Genomic DNA, 26,038 nt, shown 5'->3' with positions numbered 1-26,038 from the left:
CCGCGAGTTTGACACCTGTGCTCTAAATAATAAATCAATGAATAATGAATGCACCACTATAGAAACTGCATTCTCTGATAATATAGCCAAGTAGGTTTGTGAGCCCTTTTGTGCAGCGCAACCCCATTGCCTTTGCAGGAAAGCCCTCTGAAAGGATTCAGCTTTGCATAGGAACACAAAGCCCTTTCCTGAGTGCCCCATAACTGCAGGACGGGCTATGTTCAAGGTTGCCAACTCTGGTTCGGGAAATCCCTGGAGGTTTGGAGCAGCTTTGCGTTTGTAAAAGCTGAGTGGGCGGGGCTATTGCTTCCCCTGATAGATCTCCCCAATTCTCCCAGCCTCTATGATATACCACAGAGTCCGCCTTTCCCTCCTGCAAAATGTTATCTCTGTCGCCTGGGGATGAAGATGTCCTTCCAGGAGGACCCCCAATTCCAGGAGGACCCCCAATTAGCAAGTTGGGGTTGCTAAGAGGGGGGCAGGAAGGCAGTCTGCAGGGGCTCAGAGGCACTCTCTCCAGGGCTGGCTTCCCTTGCAAGCCACACGCAAGCGAAAGCAGACCTGCGCTTTCCTGGCAAGGCCCGGGGCGGCGTCTCCATGGCGACGGTTGCCCCGGCGACCGCGTTCCTGCTCGGAGGCCAGGCCAGGAGAGGCCTCGGCCTTGCGTGGCCAGACCAGGCCGCCGGCAAGGGGGGTGAGTGGGGCTGGGTGTGGGGCAGGGCAGGGAGGGGGGGGCTAGAAGCGCTTTGGGGGTGGGGTGGCCGCCCCCCTCTGCTTTTGGGTGGGGTGTCTGCTTGCACCCCCGCCCTCCTTTTGGGGATCAGCTGACTTCCCCTCCCACTGACTGCACGTGCGATTGGCGTTGCAAAGGGGGAAGGGTGCTAGGGATGCCAACCTCCAGGCGGGAGCTGGCCACCCCCTGGGGTCACAGGTCCTCTCCCCCCACCGCGGGTGGTCAGTTGCTCCTGAGTAGGGTGGGTCAGAACCTCGGGTGGCTCCGCCTGGGGCCATGACCATAATCACCCCATCAGGGTCCTCTCCCCAACATGAGCATTGGCTATACTGGCAAGGGCTGATGGGAATTGTAGTTCATGAACATCTGGAGGGCCGCGAGTTTGACACTTGTGCCCTGGAGAAATGCAATGCTCTGGAGAGGGGGCTGTCTGGCACTGCACCCCACTGCAGCCTGGACCCTTCTAAAGTTGGCCTCCCAGGGATGCCAGCCTCCAGGCGGGACCTGGGGATCCTCCAGAACGACCAATCATGTCCAGACCATAGAGATCAGCTCCCCTGGGAAATGCAGCGCTTTGGATGAGGAACTGGATGGCATCGAACCCCTCTGAGGGTCCTCCCCAGGCTCCATCCCCAAATCTGCAGGAGTTCCCCACCCTGGATCTGGCACCCTTCCCCACCCGTCCACCCAATTTGGGGACTGGCGTCTTCTAAATGGAATCAATCAACCCCAGCTGAATGTGCCCCATCTTTATTATTGTACTTCCTTCATTTATAAGCCAGGGTTAGAACTGTCTGCTCCTCCAGACTAGCAATATCCCTCGCCAGCATGATGCTGGCAGGGGATGATGGGAACTGTAGTCTATAACATCTGGGAGGGCGCCTGAAGCTTGACACACCTATGATTTATAATGCCTACTAACCAGGGAAGCTTTACATCATCTCGGCCTCTCTTTCTCCGCTTTTCACACAACAAATTCCTGGCGCAGTAGGTTAGTTAGGCGGAAAGTGTGCAACTGGGCCAACCTAGTGAACTTCCTCGGCCGTGGGGATTCGAACCCAGATCTTCCAGATCCTAGTCTGACCCAATAACCTCTACAACACACTGATTCTTTTTTTCTCCTGGCTTCCGTCCTTGCACTATTCCTGTTTTCAGCCTTGGGGGTGGGAGGAGGAGGAGGAGGAGGAGGAGGAGGAGGAGGAGGAGGAGGAGGAGGAGGAGGAGGAGGAGGAGGAGGAGGAGGAGAAGAAGAGAAGAAGAAGAAGAAGAAGAAGAAGAAGAGGAGGAGGAGGAGGAGGAGGAGGAGGAGGAGGAGGAGGAGGAGGAGGAGTTTGGGGCTGACAATCTCCTTGCCCTTCCCCCTCACAGCAAACACCCTGTGAGGCAGGTGGGGCTGAGAGAGCTCCAAGAAGCTGTTACTAGCCCAAGGTCACCCAGCTGGCGTGTGTGGGAGCGCACAGGCTAATCTGAATTCCCCAGATAAGCCTCCACAGATCAGGCGGCAGAGCTGGGAATCAAACCCGGTTCCTCCAGATTAGACACATGAGCTCTTCACCTCCTACGCCACTGCTGCTCTCTAGGTCTTGTAGCCGTGCAAAAATGTCTGATTTTCATCCCCATGGGGACTCAGCTTGGGTGGGAAAGCAGCCTATAAATGTGTTAAATAAATAAAAATAAACAAGCGTGGCGTTGCAACAGGAGGAGAGAAGAAGAAAAAGAAGAGCTGGTTTTTATACCTTGCTTTTCTGTCCCTTTAAGGAGCATCAGCGCGGCTCACAATCGCTTTCCTTTCCCCACCCTGCAAGAAACACATCCTGAGGTTGGTGGGGCTGAGAGAGTTCTGTGACTGGCCCAAGGTCACCCAGCAGGCTGCATGTGGAGGAGGGGAGAAAACTGACCCAGTTTTCTAGATCAGAGTCTACTATTCTTAACCACTATATAGTTAGAAGGTTGTTCCAGAAAGCCTTCTTGAGTCATAGTTGTCAGAAGCTAACCGTTGTTTTCTTACGTGTTTCTTTTAAAAGTAAATAATGGAGTCGGATGAACAAGTGAATGAAAATTTAAAAATGCAGCTAAAGACTCTTCAGGAGCAGCAGCAGAAACGGTTGCAAATTTTATTGGAGAAAAAGAAAGAAAAGCAGCAGAATCTGACCAAGGGCCAGACGGATGGCCCAAAGGACATCTTTGGAGTCCCAGACGACCTCGCGTTATCTACGCTGGACTGTCACGTGCCAAAGGAGGACTTTGGGAAAAGGTAGAGGGTCTCTTCTGCTTTGTTGATCTGGAAAGCTACTCAAAGGCAGTGTAAGAAGTCACCAAATATGTTGCAGATCTGGTACCATGAGAAGAGATGCTCTTATTGAACACTGGTGTGCGGTTGAGTTACAGGACCCCAACGCTGCTAGAAACCCTATGCTATCATTTGCATTGTGTCAGAAGCAGTCTTTGCCACATCTCTGTACAAAATATTATTCTATTTTAATTAGAGGTGGGATCCAGCAGGTTCTCACAGGTTCCCGAGAGTAGGTTACTAATTCTTTGTGTGTGCCAAGAGGGGGTTACTAATTGGTGATTTTGCCACGTGATCTTTGCCTTAGTTATGCCCCTCCTCTCAGCAGTAGCGCACAGAACTTGAAGCAGTCTAGCAGGAGGTGCACCGGCATGCGTGGCAGCCTGTGCCTGTGTGCATTTTTTTACCACCCAAGGACCGGCGCAGCAGCTGTGTCCTTGCCACAGCCCTGCCCAGGAATGCCCCATCCCCAGAAAGCTCAGCCATGCCCCCGTCGTGCCCCGCCCAGCCCCATTGGCGCTATGCCACAGTTTGAATCCCACCACCATGGGAACCTGTTACTAAAATTTTTGGATCCCACCACTGATTTTAATCCATGTCAGATGGGCACACTTTCACGGGTGGGACTCTGTAAAACAATGATGAAGAACTTGAAAACTCGCTGTACACAGGACCTTTGTGTGATCTTTGGCCTTCTCCGCGGCTGCTCCTATCTTTTGGGAAAGGGAAAGTGTGTGAGGCACCTTTTCTGGTTAGCTTTAGGAAGTTACGAAAAGCCTCCCATTTTCAAGTGAGACTTTGAGAAGCTTTGAGGTAGATTAGGTTGAAGGAAGGTCCCCCAGCCAGCTTCCACGGTAGAATGGGGTTCAAACCTGGTTCTCCCAGGTCCTGGTTGGATGCTGTAGCCACTATACCAAACTGCCACTTGTTGTGATAGGTTCCGTTTATGTGCACTGCATCTGCTGGGTGGGCTACTGTTCCTTCTGGAGTAAGGTGACCAGACGTCCCGCTTTTGGCGGGACAGTCACGTTTTTCAGCAATTTGTCCTGCGTCCCGCGGGGTTTTTTAATTCTCCCGATTAGGCAGCGCAGGAGCGCGCATGCGGCCACAGGAGCACACTGCCTTTTGCGGCGCTCCCCGTTTTCCCGCCCTGTCACAGCGGCGCACCCCGCGTTGCAAAGGTGAAAATTTGGTCACCTTATTCTGGAGCCAAACTGGCTACAGCCGTACATGGTAGATTGTCGCCCTCCCCCCTGCCCCCCTTTTTTGTTTTCCAGATTGCTCGAGGATGAAATTGAACAGTTGCATCAGCAGCTCCGGGAGACCGTGGATGAAAATGGCCGGTTGTACAGGCTGCTGAAAGAGCGAGACTTTGAAATCAAACAGCTGCAGAAGAAAATAGAGGAGGAAAGGCTGGCATTGATGGGTAAGCCACCCTGGTCTTCTTCTTGACTCTTAGGCTAATTATATACTGGTGGTCCACTCTGCAGTGAGGGTACATCTTCTTCGAGGCAGAATTTGGATTGTGGAAACACATCTGGTTCACCAGATAAGCCTCTGCCTCTCAGGTTTAAGAGCAAGTCATGGGAAAGAACTTGTCTAACACAGGGATCTGCAACCTCTGGCTCTCCAGATGTTCCTGAACTACAATTCCCATCAGCCCCTGCCAGCATGGCCAATCATGAACATCTGCAGAGTCGCAGGTTGCAGACCCCTGGTCTAACACAGTGGTGGCGAACCTATGGCAAGAGTGCCAGAGGTGGCACTCAGAGCCCTCTCTGTGGGCACGCGCAAACAGAGTGCCCTCCCCCACATCTAGGCTGGCCTGGGCTGCTGGGCTCGATTATTAGCATTAAACCTAAGACCTAGTTTTGGGGAAGCAGTGTAGGTAATCCTGTTAAGCACTGTTAAACCCCACTGATCTTCATGCAAAGAACTAAAGCGTGACCCTTTACCTGGGAGTAAGCTCGGTTGCTGGCAATGGGGCTTGCTTCTGAGTAAACCCTCCTAGGGTCGTGATTCACCGATTGGAAGAGTTGCACAGTTGCTTCAAAGCAAAGCCACCGACTACCACCAAGCTTACTCCTGAGTAACGCATGCCTTGGAGCCAACCATTTTTTCTAAACTAAAACCTCAGTGTTCAGGTTAAATTGCTGTGTTGGCACTTTGCGATAAATATGTGGGTTTTGGGTTGCAGTTTTGGCACTCGGTCTCGAAAAGGTTCGCCATCACTGGTCTAACAGAACAGATGGGATACTCCTGAAGTCTAACAGCAGGTGGCGCTGCTGCCTGGTACAGAAACCCTTAGAACCGAACTGTATTGATTTCAGCATGAACTTTCATGAGTCAGAGCTCACTTTAGATGCTGTAGATACAGTGGACAAACACAGCTACACTTCGGAAGCAGAAACTCACGTCATGGATGAGGAACAGTTGGATTCAAGTCCAGGAGCACCTTAGAGGCCAGCAAGATTTTTGGGAGAACAGCTTTCCAGAGTCAAAACTCCTTTCATCAGATACCATGAAGGGAGTATTGACCTTTGAAGGTTTATGCCATGAAAACCTTCCTGGTTTCTAAAGCACTAATGGATTTGAACATAACCGTGGAGAGACTTAGGAAGCTGGGTATGTTTAGTTTGGTGAAGAGAAGGTTATGGGGGACATGATAGCCATGTTTAGATATTTGAAGGGATGTCATGTTGGTGAGGGAAGAAGAAGAAGAAGAGTTTGGATTTATATCCCCCCTTTCTCTCCTGCAGGAGACTCAAAGGGGCTGACAATCTCCTTGCCCTTCCCCCCTCACAACAAACACCCTGTGAGGTAGGTGGGGCTGAGAGAGCTCCGAGAAGCTGTGACTAGCGCAAGGTCACCCAGCTGGCGTGTGTGGGAGTGCACAGGCCAATCGGAATTCCCCAGATAAGCCTCCACAGCTCAGGTGGCAAAGTGGGGAATCAAACCCGGTTCCTCCAGATTAGATACACGAGCTCTTAACCTCCGACGCCACTGCTTGTCTTCTTGTCTTCTGCTGCTCCAGAGACTAGGACCAGGAGTCATGGGTTCAAGGTGCAGGAAAAGAGATTCCACCTAAACCTCAGGAAAAACCTCCTGACAGTCAGGGCTGTTCGACAGTGGAATGCACTACCTTGGAGTGTGGTGGAGTCTCCTCCTTGGGAGGTTTTTAAAGAGAGGCTGGATGACCACACGACAGGAGTGCTTTGATTGTGTGTTCCTGCATTGCAGGGGGTTGGACTTAATGGCCCTTGGGGTCTCTTCCAACTCTATGATTCTTCTATGGCAGACTAACATGACTACTCTCCTGGTTAGCAGGCAAGATCTGACAAGATCAGGCTGCCCAGGTCTACTGGATGCTGGTACTGGTCCAGCCGGACTGTTAGAAACACTCTGTATGAGTGTTAATACTATTATTTCTAATAAAGCTCCCCCAGGAGCTACAGTTCTGTAATCTGGACTTCCCCTCCTTGTTTCCTTTCTGTCGCCCCCCTCCACCTCCCATGCTCTTTGTCTTTGGCAGGAACGGGCGGCTTGCCAGGAGACGTCGCTGCCAGTAAAATCGTCCAGTTGGCCAAACAGAACCGTCATCTGACTGCTGAGGCCGAAAAGGGGAAGACTAAAGTGAAGCAGCTGAACAACCGGATCAAAGAGCTGGAGAAGGAAGTGAGTTCTCTCTGCTTTGGGTGCAGAATATTTCCGGTTCGACCCCCAGCATCTCCAGAAGAAGAAGAGTTTGGATTTATATCCCCCCTTTCTCTCCTGTAAGGAGACTCAAAGGGGCTTACAATTTCCTTTCCCTTCCCCCCCTAGCAACAAACACCCTGTGAGGTGGGTGTGGCTGGGAGAGCTCCAAAGAACCGTGACTAGCCCAAGGTCACCCGGTTGGCATGTGTTGGAGTGCACAAGCTAATCTGGTTCCCCAGATAAACCTCCGCAGCTCAAGTGGCAGAACGGGGAATCAAACCCGGTTCTCCAGATTACAGTGCAGTATCTCCATCTACCTGAGAATCCGGAGAACCGCTGCCAGTCTGAGTAGACTGTATTGAAATTGACTGACCTAGACTTTGTTTCCTGAGAGGCTTGGGGAAGGCCTTCTTCCCTCCAGGACTTTGCAAAGCCCCTGCCACTCTAAATACACCAAACATCCACCTCTATCTAAGGCGAAGTCAGTCTATGGCTACCCATCTTGATCCTCCTTGATCACAGATTGCAAATGCCTTAGCAGACCAGGTGCTCGGGAGCAGCAGCAGCAGAAGGCCCTTGCTTTCACATCCTGCACGTGAGCTCCCAAAGGCACCTGGTGGGCCACTGCGAGGAGCAGAGTGCTGGACTAGATGGACTCTGGTCTGATCCAGCAGGCTAGTTCTTGTGTTCTTAGGCACCAGAGTTCTTTGGTCAACCCAGGCCAGAATTCTCTACTAGGACTGGGAGTGACTCTCCGCGTTCATTTTCAGCCGATGCCCAGCTTCAGAAACAGACTATTGCCAATGTATTGTCGAAGGCTTTCACGGCCGGAATCACTGGGGTGCTGTGTGGTTTCCGGGCTGTATGGCCGTGTTCTAGCAGCATTCTCTCCTGACGTTTCGCCTGCATCTGTGGCTGGCATCTTCAGAGGATCTGACTCCACTTGCTTTCCATTCCTACCATCAGATCCTCTGAAGATGCCAGCCACAGATGCAGGCGAAACGTCAGGAGAGAATGCTGCTAGAACACGGCCATACAGCCCGGAAACCACACAGCACCCCAGACTATTGCCAGCTTCTCCCCCAAGTGGGCAACCTGGGGGCTGGTTGTACCACCTGGCTTTGTTTCTTCATTCTTTTTCCTTGCCAACGTGTAATGAATTCCAGTACTCGAGCTAGATGCATTCCCCTCTGCCATTCTCAAGGGCCGACAATTGAAGATCCTGCTCCAAAATAGAACCTGTGCATAGAGACCCTTGAGCACATCATGTATTCTTGTCCAAGGTATGCATTATCTAGACCAGCGGTAGCCAACCTATGGTGTTCCAGTTGGCCATGCTGGCAGGGGCTGATAGGAATTGTAGTCCATGAACATCTGGAGCACCATAGGTTGACCACCCCTAATCTAGACTTTCATTACTTGCCCTAGCACTAGGGAATAAAATAGGTTGGGGTGCTGTATGGTTTCCAGGCTGTATGGCCGTATTCTAGCAGCATTCTCTCCTGACATTTCGCCTGCATCTGTGGCTGGCATCTTCAGAGGATCTGATAGATCAGAGGATCTGATAGGGATTGTGATGATAGACCTATCAGATCCTCTGAAGATGCCTCAGCCACAGATGCAGGCGAAACGTCAGGAGAGAATGCTGCTAGAACACGGCCATACAGCCCGAAAACCACACAGCACCCCAGTGATTCCGGCTGTGAAAGCCTTCGACAATAAAATAGGTTGTTCTGAGCATATAAAGACTATACCAGTGGTGGCGAACCTTTGGCACTCCAGATGTTATGGACTACAATTCCCATCAGCCCCTGCCAGCATGGCCAATTAGTCATGCTGGAAGGGGCTGATGGGAATTGAAGTCCATAACATCTGGAGTGCCAAAGGTTCGCCACCACGGGACTATACACTTGCTGAATAACAGTGATTGTGGGATAACTTGAAAAACAGCTGGATTTTTGTTAGAGGTGATCAAGATAAGATCATAAGGGAAGCTAATTCACCTCTTCGTTTCTAGCCTGATGTGATTGGTCCTGGTTTCAAGTTTTGCTTCAAGAACCGTGTAGATTTCCCGGCTCTGTTTTCTTCTCTGTTTTCTATTTCTTGTGGGTCCGCCTAATAAAGGTCAGTTGAAGTTGAATTCCAAGCCCTGACTTGTGCGGCATCTCTTTTGACTTTGTGGCATCTCTGTTCCATACCCATTTGCGGGGGCTTGTGGAAAGGATCCACTCCCTGTCATTCGATATTGCAATAACAAGCAGTAAACACGTCTCCTAAAGCGCGCGCGTCTCCTTTTTCCTCTTTAGTTGCATCTGTCAAAGGCCACGGTCCAGTCGCTCGGAGGCAAAGGTGGCCAACCTGTGCTTAAAACAGCAGAAGGGCCCTTGGTAAGAACGCATAATCGCTTTGTAGAGGAACATTTTTAGATGGAGTTCTATTTCCTGAGATTGGGCCTTATCAGATGGGCCAGATCAGAGGGCATTTCCCCACTCAGCATGATCCCCCCTATGCCGCGCGCTGCTCTCAGTGCGCGGCATCCCTGCCATGAGCCCGGGCGTCCCCACGACCTCGTGCTCTGTGCGGGATCATCAAAAGGCACCCTTTGCAAGAGCACCAGGGATGCCGTGCGCTGAGGGGGCGCGACAGCGGCAGTGTCGGATGGCTGCGCTGTCGCCGCCCCTCTCGTGGGGAGTGCCGGGGGACCCCGCGCTACTCTCCTCAAGTAGCGCGGGGCTTAAGGTAAGTGGGGAAAGGCCCACAGGTGGTGTGAGCCCCTGTCACATCCATTCTTACAACTGCCTGAATCCCCAGGTATTTCAGCATACATTTACTAACTTCATTTTTCTATGCCAGTAAGGGGTTGGACTAGGAATTACGATCGGCTTCCCTACCCCACAACGGACACCTTGTGCAGTAGGTGGGGCTGAGAGAGTTCTGGGAGAACCGTGACTAGCTCAAGCTCACTGGGCTTCATGTGGAGGAACAAGGAGTTGAACCCAGTTCACCAGATTAGAGCCCGCTGCTCCTAACCACTACACCACGCCTTGGTATAGCATTTGGGTGGAGTTTGGATTGCAGTTATGTCTCCAGAGTGGGACTGCACAACTTACGACCCACTGACAACCTGCGGTCCACAGCCCTGCCAGGTCACCCAACATTTTTCCTGCTTTCGCCATCCCAGGCAGGCAGCACCAACAGGTTTCTTGAGTCACCGCTGAGCTCCTGCGTGCATCCTGCTTTTGGTGTGGGTGGGTCACAACCCACGCAGGCCTGCTCTGCTCTGGAGTGTTCAGATTTCCGAGCCCATTTGAAGCCTGGCTTAGTTTTGACGGGAGATTCTGTTCTCATCGAGCCGCCGTCTCCGTTTCTCTTGAATCCCAAGAGCCCAGAGGTGAAGACCTTGCAAGACAAATTATCAGCAGCCAACTTGAAAGTATCCGAATATCGCAACCAGCTCCAGACCATGAAACAAGAACTCAAAGTGGTGCAGAAGGTAGGGATCCCTTGCATCTGATGACCCCGGCACAGTGATGGCGAACCTTTTCGAGACCGAGTGCCCAGACTGCAACCCAAAACCCACTTATTTATCACAAAGCGCCAACCCGGCAATTTAACCTGAATACTGAGGTTTTAGTTCAGAAAAAACAGTTGGCTCCGAGGCGTGCGTTACTCGGGAGTAAGCTTGGTGGTCGTCGGTGGCTTTGCTTTGAAGCAACCATGCAACTGTTTCGACGGGTGAATCACGACCCTAGGAAGGTTTACTCAGAAGCAAGCCCCATTGCCAGCAACTGAGCTTACTCCCAGGTAAAGGATCGCGCTTTAGTTTTTCACATGAAAATCAGTGGGGCTTAACAGGGTTGCCTACACTGCTTCCCCAAAACCAGGTCTTAGGTGTAATGCTAATAATCGAGCCCAGTGGCCCAGGCCAGCCTAGATGTGTGTGTGTGGGGGGGGGGGGGGGGGAACTCTATTTGTGCGTGCCCACAGAGAGGGCTCTGAGTGCCACCTCTGGCACCCGTGCCATAGGTTCGCCACCACTGCCCTAGCAATAGTAATCCAAGCGTGGGTTCTGTACACCTTTTCCTTTACAGTGTCCTTGGGGCCTTTGCTAAGCATGATCGTGCTTTGGAAGGTCTCTTCCGCACGTGCAGAATAATGCACTTTCAATCCACTTTCACAATTGCTTGCAAGTGGATTTTGCTCTTCCGCACAGTAAAATCCAGCTGCAAAGTGCATTGAAAGTGGATTGAAACTGCATTATTCTGCATGTGCGCATTGCACAGTGCAACTCCTAGGATAAACACGATACGGAAGCCTCAAGTGCAAAAATATATGGTTCGGTACGTCTCCCACTGACATCTTCCTTTCAGCTTTTAGGAAGTGAAGTTGGAGAAGAAGTCAGCGTTCAGAACCTGATGTCCAACCCCGGCAGCTGGCGTGGGCGAGCCCAGCAGATTCTAGTCTTGCAAGGCAAAGTAAGACCGTCTCTTTCTTTTCATTCCTCTTCCGCACAATGCAGTTTGCTCGCAGTCTGAGCCAAATGAGGTGCTATGATGGGGACGTGTCACTGTTGGTTAGCCGGCCAGCCAAGCAGAAGTCAACCTGGTGAACTGCCGCCTGCTGCCCACGGGAAGGAATGGGAGTCCTTCCCCACCCACCCCATTGGAAACGCCTGCAGGGGGTGGGGTCTGGCAGCTACAACTGGAGTTCCACCAGCAGCCCAAGGCAGCGGCCAAAGGGCAGCAACACAAGGGCATCGCCCGTTGTGGGACTTTTTAAGAACATAAGAACATAACATAAGAACAAGCCAGCTGGATCAGACCAGAGTCCATCTAGTCCAGCTCTCTGCTACTCGCAGTGGCCCAGGTGCCTTTGGGAGCTCACGTGCAGGATGTGAAAGCAATGGCCTTCTGCTGCTGCTGCTGCTGTTCCCGAGCACCTGGACTGTTAAGGCATTTGCAATCTCAGATCAAAGAGGATCAAGATTGGTAGCCATAAATCGACTTCTCCTCCATAAATCTGTCCAAGCCCCTTTTAAAGCTTTTGAAGAGGGTTATGCTGTGGGTGGAGCAAGCTTTATTTTAGTTCATTGTATTTTAGTTTTTGTAGTTGTGACGGGAGTTAGACTGAGCCTTCTTTACCCTCTCACTGATGCCTGCCACAGGGGGGTGGGGGTGGGGATTTTTAATGGGGTTTTAGCTGATTTTATGTATTGTTTTAACTATGTTTTTATTCTGATGTTAACTTTGTATGTTTTAATGGAGTTTCATCCCCATTTGTTAGCCGCCCTGAGACTATGGTGTAGGGCGGGGTATAAATTGCAGAAATAAATAAATCTCGAAGTACCCCTGATTACAGATTTCCCCACCCCCAATTCATTGATGTTATTTATTTTCATTTCATTTTAACATTTAGTGGCATATAAATTATTAGTATGTTTCCATTTAAAAGAGAAAACTTTTAAAACATTTAAATACGGGTGTTTAAAATGCTTTCCAAGAATTTAGCCACTGCCAAAGTGATCGATGGATTGCAGTCACTTAGCAGAAAGCAAGTGGTCTGGGACTTGGAGTGCTCAAGTCTTGGAAGCAACAAAGGGTGAATTAAAATCATGTGCAGGTTACTGTGAAGACAGTATTCCAGAAGAATATGAGTTATGGTTTCTATAGATCCACATCCGCAACGGCATAGTCTCTGATGTTTAGGGATCTGGAGGTATCTCCCTGAGGTTTCCGCTGATGGGAAAGTATTGAGGCGTGCTAGCATGAATGCACGACGTTGGTTAATGGATAACAGAGATGAGAGATATTTAGCTCTTGCTCTGTAACTTGGTTGTATTCCGAGGGAGCGAGGAGAGCATACAGCCGCCTTTGTTGGATAGAAACGATGATGTTCCAGATCTCTCAGTCTTTCGCGGATCTGATTGAAAATATGCAGTTCACTATCAGTCCCAACATTGTCCAAATCCAATCCTATGGTTCTGATTCATTGACGTTATTTATAGTCCACCTTTCTCGTTTGGACTCAAGGTGCCCCAACCCCCAGTGCCATCAGGGAAAGGGCATGCAGGCAGCATGGGCAGCTTTGACTACAGGTGGGAGAAGAGAGGAAGGATGCGCAGGCTGGTGGGAGCACGTGGGTGGGTGGGCAAGAAGGACAGCCTACTAGTGAGCATAAAGGGGGGGCAGGAGCGTACCGGGCCTAAATGGCGCCTGGGGGCATGACCGCCTCTTCGCGCCACCCCCCGTGTAGCTCCCTGTGCCCCCCGGGGAGGGGGTGCCCACCGTGGCACTCTGCCCTCCCTGTAGGTTGGCTTCTGCCCTCACAGGTTCTGGAAAGGGCAGGAGCCGGCCTGCAAAGAGGCCGGGAGGCGGGGCACCACGGCCGCCCACTATCGAGCCCTGCCCCCCTGCAGGCCAGCTTCTGTCCTCCCCAGAAGCCAGCCTGCAAAGAGGCTGGGAGGGCAGGACGCCGCAGTGGGCAGCCCAGGTGGGTGCTGCGGCCACCTGCCGCCTAGCCCTGCCCCCCTCCACCTGCAGGGAGCCAGCCTTCAGGGAGACCAGGAGAGGATGGGGCTCAGCGGAGTGCGGCTGGGGCGCATGCCACTTGATGTTATAAGAGAAAGGAAAGGGGGCCCCCCCATCAACGGCTAGTCTCCCCAAAGGCCTGGTGGAACAGCTCAGTCTTGCAGGCCCTGCGGAACTCAGTAAGATCCCGCAGGGCCCGGACAGCTGGTGGGAGAGCGTTCCACCAGGCCGGGGCCAGAGCTGTAAAGGCTCTGGCCCGGGTGGAGGCCAGCCGTATCATTGATACATATAAGATTATATGTAAGACCCATGGCATTCTCCACGAAAGGTCTGCCAAAACCTCGAGCCAGCCTCGGTCAAAGGAATGTATTTTTCAGCTAAACTGCCTTGTTGCCTGGGGTCAGTTTATTTGCACCCACCAGCAACCGGAGGAGAGGCAGCCGGCCACCATTTCGGATCCGGATCCTACCAAGCAGGTTCAGCTGCAATCAAGAGGTGGGATTTGTCTGTGGCTCAGTAGCCCGTGGCTCGGTAGCCTCTCCTTTTTCGCTCCAGGTCAGGGAGCTAGAGAACCAGCTGGGCCGGAGCAAAAGCAGCCCGTCCTTGAGCTATGGAGACCAAGACGCTTGCGTTCTCACTGAACCGGGGAGGAAATTTGACCAGAGGAACCTGCAACGGATTCGGAGCTTGGAGAGAGAAAAGAAAGAAGCCCTGGAGGTGAGGAAGGGGAAGGCAGGAGGGTCTTTGGGTTTCAGGTAGGCAGGGCTGGATGGAGGAGGCAGGAACTCGGGAGCAGCAGTGGCGTAGGAGGTTAAGAGCTCGTGTATCTAATCTGGAGGAACCGGGTTTGATTCTCCACTCTTCCACCTGAGCTGTGGAGGCTTATCTGGGGAATTCAGATTAGCCTGCACACTCCCACAAATGCCAGCTGGGTGACCTTGGGCTAGTCACAGCTTCTCGGAGCTCTCTCAGCCCCACCTACCTCACAGGGTGTTTGTTGTGAGGGGGCAAGGGCAAGGAGATTGTAAGCCCCTTTGAGTCTCCTGCAGGAGAGAAAGGGGGGATATAAATCCAAACTACTACTACTACTACTACTACGACTCTTCTTCTTCTTCTTCTTCTTTTTCTTTTTCCTTTTTCTTTTTTCTTTTTTTCTTTTTTCTTTTTTCCTTTTTCTTCTTTTCCTTTTCCTTTTCCTTTTTCTTGTTCTTCTTGTTCTTGTTCTTCTTGTTCTTGTTCTTGTTCTTCTTCTTCTATGTGCTTGATCAGAGGAGGGATCCCTTCAATCGCTACAGAATGCTGCAGCCGGAATGGTTACTGGGGTGGATCGTAAGGACTATATCATTCCAGTCTTGGCCCTTTTACATTGGGTTTCAGTCTGTTTCCGGACATAGTTCAAGGTGCTGGTCTTGACCTTCAGAGTCCTGTATCGTGTGGGACCAGTATACCTGAAGGACCACCCATTCCCTTATGAACCTGTCTGATCTCTATGTCCAGAAACAGACTGGGCGATTCCGCACACGTGTAAAATGGGTTTGACCCAGTTCCCTGAGAAGGGTACTGACCTAGGTCGAAGCCATTGTTGTTCCCCACTGCAACCAGCTTGATCCCAGCTCGGAGGGCGGAATCATCCTGTGCCTCTTTGCCACTCCGTTCCGATTGGCTGCTGTTCTACGGCCATGTTCCGTCTATCCCCACACATGTTATAAAAAAAACCACCACGGGAATGGAGGGATGAAGGTGGCGTTTTTTGATTGGCCAGCTGTACGCATGCCCGAAACACTCAGCTGTGATTGGCTGAATGGGGGACTCCTGGCACCAGAGATTCCGCACTTTACTGGAATCGAGCTGAGTTCGAGCGTGGTTCCCTGAAAAAGTAGTGGTTTCCAACTGGAGTCGGAAATTTGACCGTTACACAGGGAGAAGCTGATACAAAACCACATCGATCCCAGTGGTTGTGCGGAGCACTTGGGTTGAACGCAGCTCGAACTTAGGTCGATAACCCAAGTGCGGAATCGACCACTGAAAGCCTTTCGAGATTAGTCACTGGCAAAGGGACAAAAATTGCACGGCAGCTTGCGATTCTGAAGATCTCCCAAAATGTCACCAAGTAACGGGAGTTTCGCTTCCTGTGTTTGCGTAACGGCAGAAACTGACCAGTGAATACAGCACCCTCCAGAGGGATCACGAGGAGGTGAAGAGGAAGCTGGAGGCTTCCAAAGCGAGGAACCAGGTGCTGTCCAGCGAAGTGAAAACCCTGAAGGAGCAGATCTCAACCTTGCTGGACAAAGGGAAGCACGATGACGAATTGATCGACGCTCTGATGGTACGAGACAGTCGGTCGGAGGCCCAACAGCCGCCATCTGTGGACCCATAAACGTCCACCTTCTTTTTCCTTGGGGGCGGGATGTGCCATCAAGTTGCAGCCGACTTATGGTGACCCAGCAAGGGTTTAGAGCACAGGTGTCAAACTCGCGGCCCTCCAGATGTTATGGACTACAGTTCCCATCATCCCCTGCCAGCATGATGCTATGGACTACAGTTCCCATCATCCCCTGCCAGCATGATGCTATGGACTACAGTTCCCATCATCCCCCGCCGGGGGTGCTAGCAGAGGCAGGCAATGGCAAACCACCTCGGTTTGTCTCTTGCTTCTAAACCATAGGTGTCAAACTCGTGGCCCTCCAGATGTTATGGACTACAGTTCCCATCATCCCCTGCCAGCATGATGCTATGGACTACAGTTCCCATCATCCCCTGCCAGCATGATGCTATGGACTACAGTTCCCAGCATGATTCTGGCAGGGGATGATGGGAACTGTAGTCCATAACATCTGGAGGGCCACGAGGCAATGGCAAACCACCTCGGTTTGTCTCTTGCTTCTAAACCATAGGTGTCAAACTCGTGGCCCTCCAGATGTTATGGACTACAGTTCCCATCATCCCCTACCAGCATGATGCTATGGACTACAATTCCCATCATCCCCTGCCAGCATGATGCTGGCAGGGGATGATGGGAACTGTAGTCCATAACATCTGGAGGGCCACGAGTTTGACACCTATGGTTTAGAGGCAAGAGACAAACCGAGGTGGTTTGCCATTGCCTGCCTCTGCTAGCACCCCTAGACTTCCTGGGTGGTCTTCCATCCAAGGACTAACCATGACTGACTGCTTAGCTTCTGAGATCTGATGAGATCAGGCTAGACTGGGCCACCCAGGTAAGAACTCTTTGTCCTTTTTAACAGTGCACGTGCGTAGAGGTTTTGGTAATAGCCAGATGTAAACAAACTTAATCAGCTAATAAATTGGACCGCGGAATATGTAGAGGGAGTATTGTGTTCTCCTTTCCTTATCAGTAAGGATATTGTTTTGACTTCTGCCCAAGGGAATTGCATGTGTGTGATTTTAACTGTGCAGGAATTTAGCCGCCGTGAAATCAGGGCATCAGAGAGCTGTTGAAAAATGTCTGTTGATTACCCGGCATTCAGTTTGATCCATCGAGTCACAAGACCCTTTCCCCTCCAGGGACACATCCCAGCTAATGGATTTTCCTATAAAAACTAGCCTTTTATTCCATTTGCCCTTCAAGACACATTGCTAGCAGCTTTAGACTGTAGTTACTGCTTTTCTGTCTGTCTGAGGACTGTTCTGTGCAAGGTAGAGCATTTCGTGTGCTGCAGTTGTTAGGAGCAGGTGGATTCTAATCTGGAGAACCGGGTTTGATTCCCCACCTGAGTGGCGGAGGCTTATCCGGTGAACCAGATGTGTTTCCGCGCTCCTACATTCCGTCAGTCACAGTTCTGTCAGAGCAATCTTAGCCCCACCTACCTCACCAGGTGCCTGTTGTGGGGAGAGGAAGGGAAAGAAGCCCAAAGGCCACTTTGAGTCTCCTTACAGGAGAGAAAGGTGGGATATAAATCCAAACTCCTCCCCTTCTTCTTTTCCATTTCACCAGAGCCAGCAAAAGGAAATGCAAATCATCTTGAAGAATCTGAGCCAGCAGGAAGAGAGGAACAAGGAATGCCGCCAGAGCCTGGGGCAACAGCTGAATGTCCAGGGGCAGAAACAGAGCTGCATCATCGAGCAGCTAAAGCAGACGTTGGCCGAGCGAGAAGCTCGGGTGAGAGAGCTGGAAGAGAAGGTCGGGCAGCTCCCGTTGCAGGTAAACCGAGTGGGAGGAACTGGCAGGGGGCGTGATTCAGGAAGGGCCAAACCAGACGATGCCGACTTCCACGCAGGGAGCCCTGCAAAGAGGCCCCCTTGTGGCTGTTTATCTTGGGGAAAGCGGCAAGGGAGCGAAGGCTGGATCCATTCCTCCCACCACGTCTCACTCCGGAGCCAGATCGATCCCCCAACATTACAGGCATTTGCGAGCAGTTTGAAGAGACTCCCAGTCGAGGGCGGTCCTTAGAAGATGTCAATGTAAATATTTATTAAGGGTTATAGCCAGAGGTGGGATCCAGCAGGTTCTCACCAGTTCCCGAGAGTGGGTTACTAATTATTTGTGTGTGCCGAGAGGGGGTTACTAATTGGATCTGCTTTTCCGTTAGAAATTCCATTAGGTCCAAAAATCATGAAGTCCTGCTGTTTCCTATGTGGCTGGTTAGCGAAGGTAGAAAACGGGATAATTCTCCCTGTTGTTGAGCGGTTTTAAAAACATGTTTTAGAAATATGGTATTGTTTAAGGAAAGTCTCCTTCTTTTAATTTCTAGAAACAAAATTAAGTATTTGAAAGTATTACGTATTTGACAGGCAGTCAATTAGAGGAGAAGTAGTTGTTTCTGTTGGCAGTAGACGATAGGACTTGCTATAATGAGTTTAAATTATGGACCGAAAGATACCAGCTGGAAATTAGGGACTTTTTTTTGCAGTAAGAGTTTTTTACAGTAACAGAGAAATTATTAATGCCCCGCCCCCAGAATGCCCGGCCTCACCCCCGTCATGCCCCACCCAGCCCCACTGGTGCTACGCCACTGTTTGAATCCCACCACCATGGGAACCTGTTACTAAAATTTTTGGATCCCACCACTGGTTATAGCCACAAAACATATTAATGACAGAAATACAATAAGAAAGGGTTATTCTGTAGATCAGTGGTTCTCAACCTTCCTAATGCCGCGACCCTTTAATACAGTTCCTCATGTGGTGGTGACCCCCAACCCTAACATTTATCCATTTTACAGATGGAGAACACTGATGCAGAGAGTCTTAGGCGACCCCTGTGAAAGGGTCGTTAGACCCCCAAAGGGGTCGTGGCCCACAGGTTGAGAACCGCTGCTGTAGATAAATGAGTGCAAATTGTATTCGTTGTTCAGCTACTTTTCGTCCGAGGGGCTTACGGCAGCAGATGTTTAACTCACAACGACCCTGTGAGTAGGCTAGGCTGAGAGAGACTTACTCGAAAAGCTTTACAGTTCTGTGAGGTCTTGAACGGGAGCCTCCAAAGCACTAAGTTGTTAAGGTTCTGACTCGGCTGATGTTTTTTTGGCAGCATCATCTCCATCGACGGGAGGAAGGCAGATCAGATTCCGCTTCTTCGCTGTCTGCAGAATCTTTGGAAGAGGAGCACCGAACGTCAGCGTCCAGGAAGGAAGATCACATTGGAAGGAACACCTCTGTGAGGTAAGAGAGTACTGTGTTCTGCAGTCTCCTATCAGAGCCAGTAGCTCATTCATGGCTGGTAAGAACATAGGCGAAGAGACAAGGGGGAAGGGCAGGGGGTGCGCCTCGCACCGGGCGCACGCCTGGATGGGGCGGAAATTCGCATGTGCGGAAGGGGCCCCAGTCTGCAGAGAAACTGGTTCTAGGGCCTCAGTTAATGTTTCCGTTTTTATGCTGTTTTAGGATATAACTGTTGTTTTAAATTATTTGTATGATTTTATATATGATGCTTTATACTGTACACCGCCCTGAGCCCTTCGGGAATAGGGCGGTATATTAAATCAAATTATTATTATTATTGTTGTTGTTGTTGTTGTTGTTGATGATGAAAATTGCAAATTAGAGGGACCTCAGTCCAGTTTTTCCCATAGAACAGGGGTGTCCGACTCTGGGGCTTCAGATGCTCATGGACTACAATTTCCATCAGCCCTGCTGGCGTGGCCAATTGAAGCGCCATCTGAAGCATCAATTGGCCATGCCAGCAGGGGCTGATGGGAATTGTAATCCATGAGCATCTGAAGCGCCAGAGTTGGACACCTCTGCCATAGAAGGTCACGTGTGTAGATGCAGGAGGGCAGGCGGGTTAAAGATGGCCGTGGTTGCAGAAACATGGGTGGTGCTTTCTCCTCTTCAGAATCGTGTCTCACATGGGGCACACCCTGGTGGATTCTGCTGCAACTTCGTCTTCGGCCACTGTCTCTCCTGTCAGGTATGTGCAAAGACACCCCTCACACCCCACACCCCCCCCGTGGGCAGGCCTGCAGCAGAAACTCTGTTGCCAACTTAACATGGAATTCCTTCTGTCTCCTCCACCCTTCCAATTTCTGTTGACCCTTGCAATAAGCTAAAATCCCCCTTTCTTGCCACCAATGTCCTTATCCAGAGAGTTGGGGATCCAGCATGAGTTCCTCACCAGTTCCCCGTAGGGAAGTGGGTTACTAATTGTTTGTGGTATTGTGCTGAGAGGGGGGGTTGCACTAGTGGGTCCTGCTTTTCCGTTAGAAATTCCATTATTGTGGGTCCAGCAAATCATAAAGTCCTGTTGTTTCCTATGTGGCTGGTTAGCGAAGGTAGAAAACGGGATCATTCTCCCTGTTGGGCTGTTTTAAAAACATGTCTTAGAAATATGGTAAAGTCCCTTGTTTAAGGAAAGCATCCTTCTTTTGATTTCTAGAAACAAAATTAAGTATTTGAAAGTATTAAGTATTTGACAGGCAGTCAATTAGAGGAGAAGTAGTTGTTTCTGTTGGCAGTAGACGATAGGACTTGCTATGATGAGTTTAAATTATGGACAGAAAGACACCAGCTGGAAATGAGGAACTTTTTTTTGCAGTAAGAGTTTTTTACAGTAACAGAGAAATTATTAATGCCCCACCCCCGGAATGCCCGGCCACGCCCCCGTCGTGCCCCGCCCAGCCCCATTGGCGCTACGCCACTGTTTGAATCCCACCACCATGGGAACCTGTTACTAAAATTTTTGGATCCCACCACTGGTCCTATCTCAACTGTGTTCCCACCTCCCCAAAATTACTGTTATTTCTCAATGATTCATCAAGTAGGGTTGCCAGGTCTCCCCGGGCACCAGTGAGAGTCAGGGGGGTAGGGTTGCCTGCTCCAGGTTGGGAAACCCCTGGAGATTTTGGGGTGGCGCTTGGTGAGGGGAGGACAGAGTCCTCAGTGGGGTACAAGACCATACAGTCGACCCTCCAAAGCAGCCATCATTTCCTGGGGATCTCTGTCACCTGGAGATGGGCTGTAATTCCAGGGATCCCCAGATCCCACCTGATCCCCTATTGTTGGGCAAAGAGATTCTTAAAATAACAGAGTTGCGCAACAGCAGAGTAAAAATGCGCAAGGGTGCTGAGTTGCTTTTGTATAAAAATATAATTTACTTAGCTGAGAAAGAGGGAAGGGTGACACAGGTATAAAACAAAAAATGCCATACTAGCAAGCTACACAGTTAAGGCTACATCTTGTCTAATTCTATCTGATGAGCCTCCTGGCTCGGAACAAGTGGTCTGCTAAATCAGAGAAATAGAGTTAACTGTATAACCTCGGGTATACGTGATTACTAACATGTAAGCAGTAGGGACCTGCTGACCAATAGCTGACCAACAGACCAGGTCATAACGCAGTGACCTCACCACCTTGTCCACACACAAACAGTTAACTCTTTAGTAGCTGGATTGTGGAGACACTTGTAAATACCAACACCTATTCTTAAGAAAAAACATTGGCCAGTCTGCCAATTTCTTGCCTGCTTTGTTTGTTTGTTTGTTTGTTTGTTTTACTGGCTGATTGATGTTTTTAAATATTGTTTTCTCTTTCCTGATTATTTGGTGGTAGTTGTTTTATCCCCCCCCCCCCCCTCCGATGCACCTTTGTAACCTTGAACAAATGCTGGACAAGAGGCATATAAATACTCAAAATAAAACTTAGTCACTGAAAATCAGCCAGGGCTTCCTGTCAATTTTAGGCCTCTTGAGCTTGATAACTCAGACGTGAAAGCCATGACAGTCCAAATCACGGAGTACAGAGCTCTCTGTCAAGCTGCCGAAGCGGAGCGGGACAGGCTGGTCGAAATGGTGGGCGTCCTGCAGAAGAGGTGAGAGACGGTTCTCGTGAACAATCCAATGCAACTCCTTGCTTCTGGGGGGAGGGGGGGAGGAGGCCGTTGAATGCTTGCCCCCCCACCAGAGCAGCATGCTGGAACTGACCTCTACTTCCTTCTCTTCAAAATAGCTCACACCTCTTGCCAACCACTTCAGTTGTCTCGGCAGCCTGAATAACTCAGCTTAGCCCGAGCTTGGCAGAGCTTAGAACAGTGATTCTCAACCAGGGTTCCGTGAGCACGTCCCAGGGGTACCATGACAATGCTACCGCCTGCCCCCCCCCCACCTGAATCAAATGGATTTTGAAGGGGGGGTTGGGAGCTTCATGGGCTCCCTTTAAACCACACTGAAAAACAGCATTGTTTTATTTGCCTAAATTCGGTGTGGATTGGGGCGGGGGGGTAGATTTAAACGGAGCTCTCCCTTTAAATCCCCCCAATCCATGTCGAATTTAGGCAAACAAACAACGCGGCTGTCAATGCTGCCTTCCCTCCCATCCCCCTGCTTGCCACTCCCCCCACCTACAGGCCAAAACCAGAAAAAAACCTTAAAAATGCAAAAAAAAAATCAAATGAACCTCAGGGGTACCCTGAGATAGAAGAGCGAGGTCAAGGGTACCGCGATGTTGAAAGGTTGGGAAACACTGGCTTAGAAGTTCTGGCCGCCCCGGCTCTCCTGTGCTCCTTTATCCTTTATTCTGTCCACCTCTCTTGACCGCTAGGGTGGATGAAAGCTGCACGAAGGTCTGGGAGGCCGAGAAGAAGCTTCAAGAGCAGCAGCGCAAGACCGTCGCTCTCGAGCAGCAGCTGGAGACGCTGAAAACGGACGCTGGGAAGCACAGCAGGGCCCCAAAGCCCCCCTCCAAGGGCAAAGCAGGTAACGTGGCTGAGGGCATCGGGAGAAGGGGCAGTGCCCGCGGTGCCCTGATGGGGCATTTCGACTGGTAATCACGGCTGATATCAAAGGTACAGGGAGAACTCTTGCGCTTTGTGGGCGATTACGCACAAGGCACCTGCTGCGCGACGGGGGCAAATATGTGTCGCAGCAAGATTTCTTTTAAGGACATTTTTCCTCCAACCCTGCTTTCGCTTTCTAGTCTCCTTACAGCAAGAGAGGTCACTTCTAGCACAAATTTAATTTTGTTTCGCTGCCAGAGCCAGGAGATTTTCCAATGAGTACAGCTTTGCCCAGAACCTTTCCTTCGCCCACAGCCAGCCTGCCTAGCTCAATCCTTCCCACTCTTCACACGGCTGTCCATGCCTTCCCCCTTGCTCCTTTCCATGTTGCCAGCTCTTTCCTTCCTTCCTTCCTTCCTTCCTTCCTTCCTTCCTTCCTTCCTTCCTTCCTTCCTTCCTTCCTTCCTTCCTTCCTTCCTTCCTTCCTTCCTTCCTTCCTTCCTTCCTTCCTTCCTTCCTTCCTTCCTTCCTTCCTTCCTTCCTTCCTTCCTTGCTTCCTTCCTTGCTTCCTTCCTTGCTTCCTTCCTTGCTTCCTTGCTTCCTTCCTTGCTTGCTTGCTTGCTTGCTTGCTTGCTTGCTTGCTTGCTTGCTTGCTTGCTTGCTTGCTTCTCTAAACACTCATATCGCTATAGCAATGTATCGATAAATCAGAGTTGACTTTTGCAAGGAACAGCACAAGCAGGGTCTGTTTCTGGCTCCAGCCCACCTCCTCTGCTCTGCTTCTGCCTTCCCTGATGATGGGGAGGGCTTTAAAAAACTTTTTTTTTCAGAAAACCCTCTTTTTAAAAAACAAGCCTCTCTCCCACAGCAGCAGCAGCAGCACAGAGAGTGGGGGGGGAGGGAAGGGAGCAGGGGTGGAGGAGAGAATAACAGCTCTATAGTATTGGGACTGCTGAGAGATGTGCCTTTAAGAAAGGCAGTGTTTCTTTAGAGAATGCTGGTTACTGAGGCTGGGATCCTGCAAGAGGAGGAGGAGGAGGAGGAGGAGGAGGAGAGTTTGGATTTATATCCCCCTTTCTCTCCTGCAGGAGACTCAAAGGGGCTTACAATCTCCTTGCCTTTCCCCCCTCACAACAAACACGCCGTGAGGTAGGTGGGGCCGAGAGAGCTCCGAGAAGCTGTGACTAGCCCAAGGTCACCCAGCTGGCTTGTGGGGGAGGGCCTTTCTAAGCTCCACTTAAGCTCAGTCCTCCCCAGGATGCAGATGCCTCCATTTCGCAGAGCCTCCTGCCATACCTAGCCGCAATGCGAGCACTTCTCCTTTTACGCTGCAACTGTAGCCTCTACCTCCACCTCCTTTGTGCAAATGATTCATTACTTGGCTCTTCTGAGGTTCCTAATGGCTCTCCCAGCTGCACGGCATCAGGCTTGCAGGGAAGGGCTTAGAGCCTGCCCCTCCTCACGAGGAGCCATATAGTAAATAATGATGGATACCCCTCCCCCATACTCATTTGCCCCCAATAAAAACTTCCTGGCTACAGGCCACTGAGCTGCTCCCCCATGGAAGCACGGGTCAGCCCTTTCAGAGCCAACTCTCCATCTTCAGGTCAGCCCTCAGGCAGCACCAGACTCAGCTGGAGTACGAATGAGAAGCAAGATCCTCTACCTGCTGAACTCTCGGAAGTCCCACCGGAGTCCCAAATAGAAGACCTGTCCACAAGGTAGGACCATTTGGTCTGGATCCGTTTAAGACAGATCAAGTTTCTAATGTTCAGAGATGGGGAGCAAAACTCTAAGAAAATAAACAATTTCTGCTAAAAGCTTTGGACTGGATTCCCCATAGCAACTGCGCGGATGTGTCTTTGTGAGTGTTTGGGTCCAAGAAGAAGAAGAGTTTGGATTTATATCCCCCCCCCCTTTCTCTCCTGTAGGAGACTCAAAGGGGCTTACAATCTCCTTGCCCTTCCCCCCTCACAACAAACACCCTGCAAGGTAGGTGGGGCTGAGAGAGCTCTGAAGAACTGTGACTAGCCCAAGGTCGCCCAGCTGGCGTGTGTGGGAGTGTACAGGCTAATCTGAATTCCCCAGATAAGCCTCCACAGCTCAGGCGGCAGAGCTGGGAATCAAACCCGGTTCCTCCAGATTAGATACACGAGCTCTTAACCTCCTACACCACTGCTGCTCCAAGGCAAAGATGAGTAGGTTTTAATACACACCTTTTAAAATGTTTATTATTTTTATTAAAAGTTGTACGCTGCCTCAATCAGCTTCCTAGAGAAGAGGCACCAAAAATGTTCTACAAAAATAATAAATTGGTGCAAAATGGCAAAGGAGAAAACAAAATCATGGCTCAGCAACAGTGAACAGCACTGTCAAAGTGCATGTCAGGCACCCCCTAGTCTGGCGTTAGTCAAATTTAATAAAATAAATAAAATCAATGTATTGTCGACGGCTTTCACGGCCGGAATCACTGGGGTGCTGTGTGGTTCCCGGGCTGTATGGCCGTGTTCTAGCAGCATTCTCTCCTGACGTTTCGCCTGCATCTGTGGCTGACCTCTTCAGAGGATCTGATGGTAGGAATGGAAAGCAAGTGGAGTATATATACTGTGAGGTCAAAAGGTGAGGCCATCTGAATAGAGTAGCCTGGCATGTGAGTCACAGAGAAGTCTGTAGCATGGGAGTAACAATGAAGATAGCAAGGTCAATAGGTGGATGGATCTGAATTGAAGTATCCTGGTCTTTGTTTCCTTTGAGTGCTATAGTCTATAGTTGTCCTGTGTTTGTGTGGAGCTGATCAGTCACTGTCTTGATTCTAGAGTTTTTCAACACAGTTGTGTTTGGGGGAGGGAAAAGGGAGGGAATGGGGAGGGGAGGCCAACCGGATGGAAAACGGTTGCTGCCCTCAGCCGTGGGCCTGGCGGAACAGCTCTGCCTTAAATGCCCTGCAAAATTGCAGCAAATCCCGCAGGGCCCAAGTCTCACATCCGGGTAAGACTGACTGAGGTTATGTCTCTGTAGACTCACAGTCCAACTGGACGAGAACGCTGGCTTGAAGGCTGCCTTGGAGAACCTGAGGAAGATCAAAGAGGAGGACTTCCGGGCGTACCAGGAGACCATGGGCCAGATCAAAGAGATCTTCCTCCAGGCCCTCCGGCAGCACAAGCAGGAGAAGAGTTAAACCAGGTGCATCCACAGTGCCCTGCCAAGGGCGGAAGAATTGCCAGGAAACCCCAGACTTCCTTTGAGACACCAGTTATACCTGAAACTGACTTTCCAGAGGAGAGTGGGAAACAGAGCCAATTCAGATCCTATTGAAAGTGCTGCTGCTGTTAACAGACTCCTGCCTGTAAGAGAAGGAAAACTGTCCACAAGACCTAACTTGTCCCCGGGGGGCGAACCCTGACCAGTGAGGAACGTACAGAAACTCGGTAGTTTGAGGTCAGCTGTTGTCACACATCAGGATGCATATTTGAGTTGTCCCCGTCGGCTCACCGGTCCCGTGTTCTAAATCCAGGTGTAAAGTCTGTAAGGTCGGCCTTCGAAGTTGCCCCGGACACCAGCCGCAGGACCGATTTACAGGCAACCACGTTGCTCAAAAAAAATAAACAAATCTGTAAATATAG

General features: G+C 50.6%; 1 protein-coding gene across 3 annotated transcripts; it reads left to right on the top strand.

Annotated features, from left to right (window-relative positions):
• The first annotated feature begins 586 nt into the window (after positions 1 to 586).
• On the top strand, positions 587 to 26,038 carry CCDC13 (coiled-coil domain containing 13). Of its 3 annotated transcripts, none has more exons than XM_048510385.1 (16): positions 587 to 694; positions 2,758 to 2,987; positions 4,301 to 4,449; positions 6,556 to 6,698; positions 9,026 to 9,106; positions 10,102 to 10,212; positions 11,090 to 11,194; positions 13,802 to 13,963; positions 15,396 to 15,572; positions 17,202 to 17,408; positions 18,741 to 18,868; positions 19,542 to 19,616; positions 21,384 to 21,512; positions 22,241 to 22,395; positions 24,022 to 24,136; positions 25,434 to 26,038. In XM_048510385.1, the coding sequence occupies exons 2-16, from the start codon at positions 2,764 to 2,766 to the stop codon at positions 25,591 to 25,593; spliced, it is 2,121 nt and encodes a 706-aa protein (XP_048366342.1). In that variant the 5' UTR covers positions 587 to 694; positions 2,758 to 2,763; the 3' UTR covers positions 25,594 to 26,038. The 3 variants fall into 3 exon arrangements, with proteins under 3 accessions (XP_048366342.1, XP_048366341.1, XP_048366343.1); XM_048510384.1 differs by having other exon boundaries at positions 18,738 to 18,868; XM_048510386.1 differs by lacking the exon at positions 10,102 to 10,212 and having other exon boundaries at positions 18,738 to 18,868.

The sequence above is a fragment of the Sphaerodactylus townsendi genome, linkage group LG11 (assembly GCF_021028975.2).
Source record: "Sphaerodactylus townsendi isolate TG3544 linkage group LG11, MPM_Stown_v2.3, whole genome shotgun sequence".
In the NCBI taxonomy this organism is placed as follows: Eukaryota; Metazoa; Chordata; class Lepidosauria; order Squamata; family Sphaerodactylidae; genus Sphaerodactylus; species Sphaerodactylus townsendi.
Note: the sequence above shows the minus strand (reverse complement) of the source record. Positions and strands in the feature narration are given on the sequence as shown.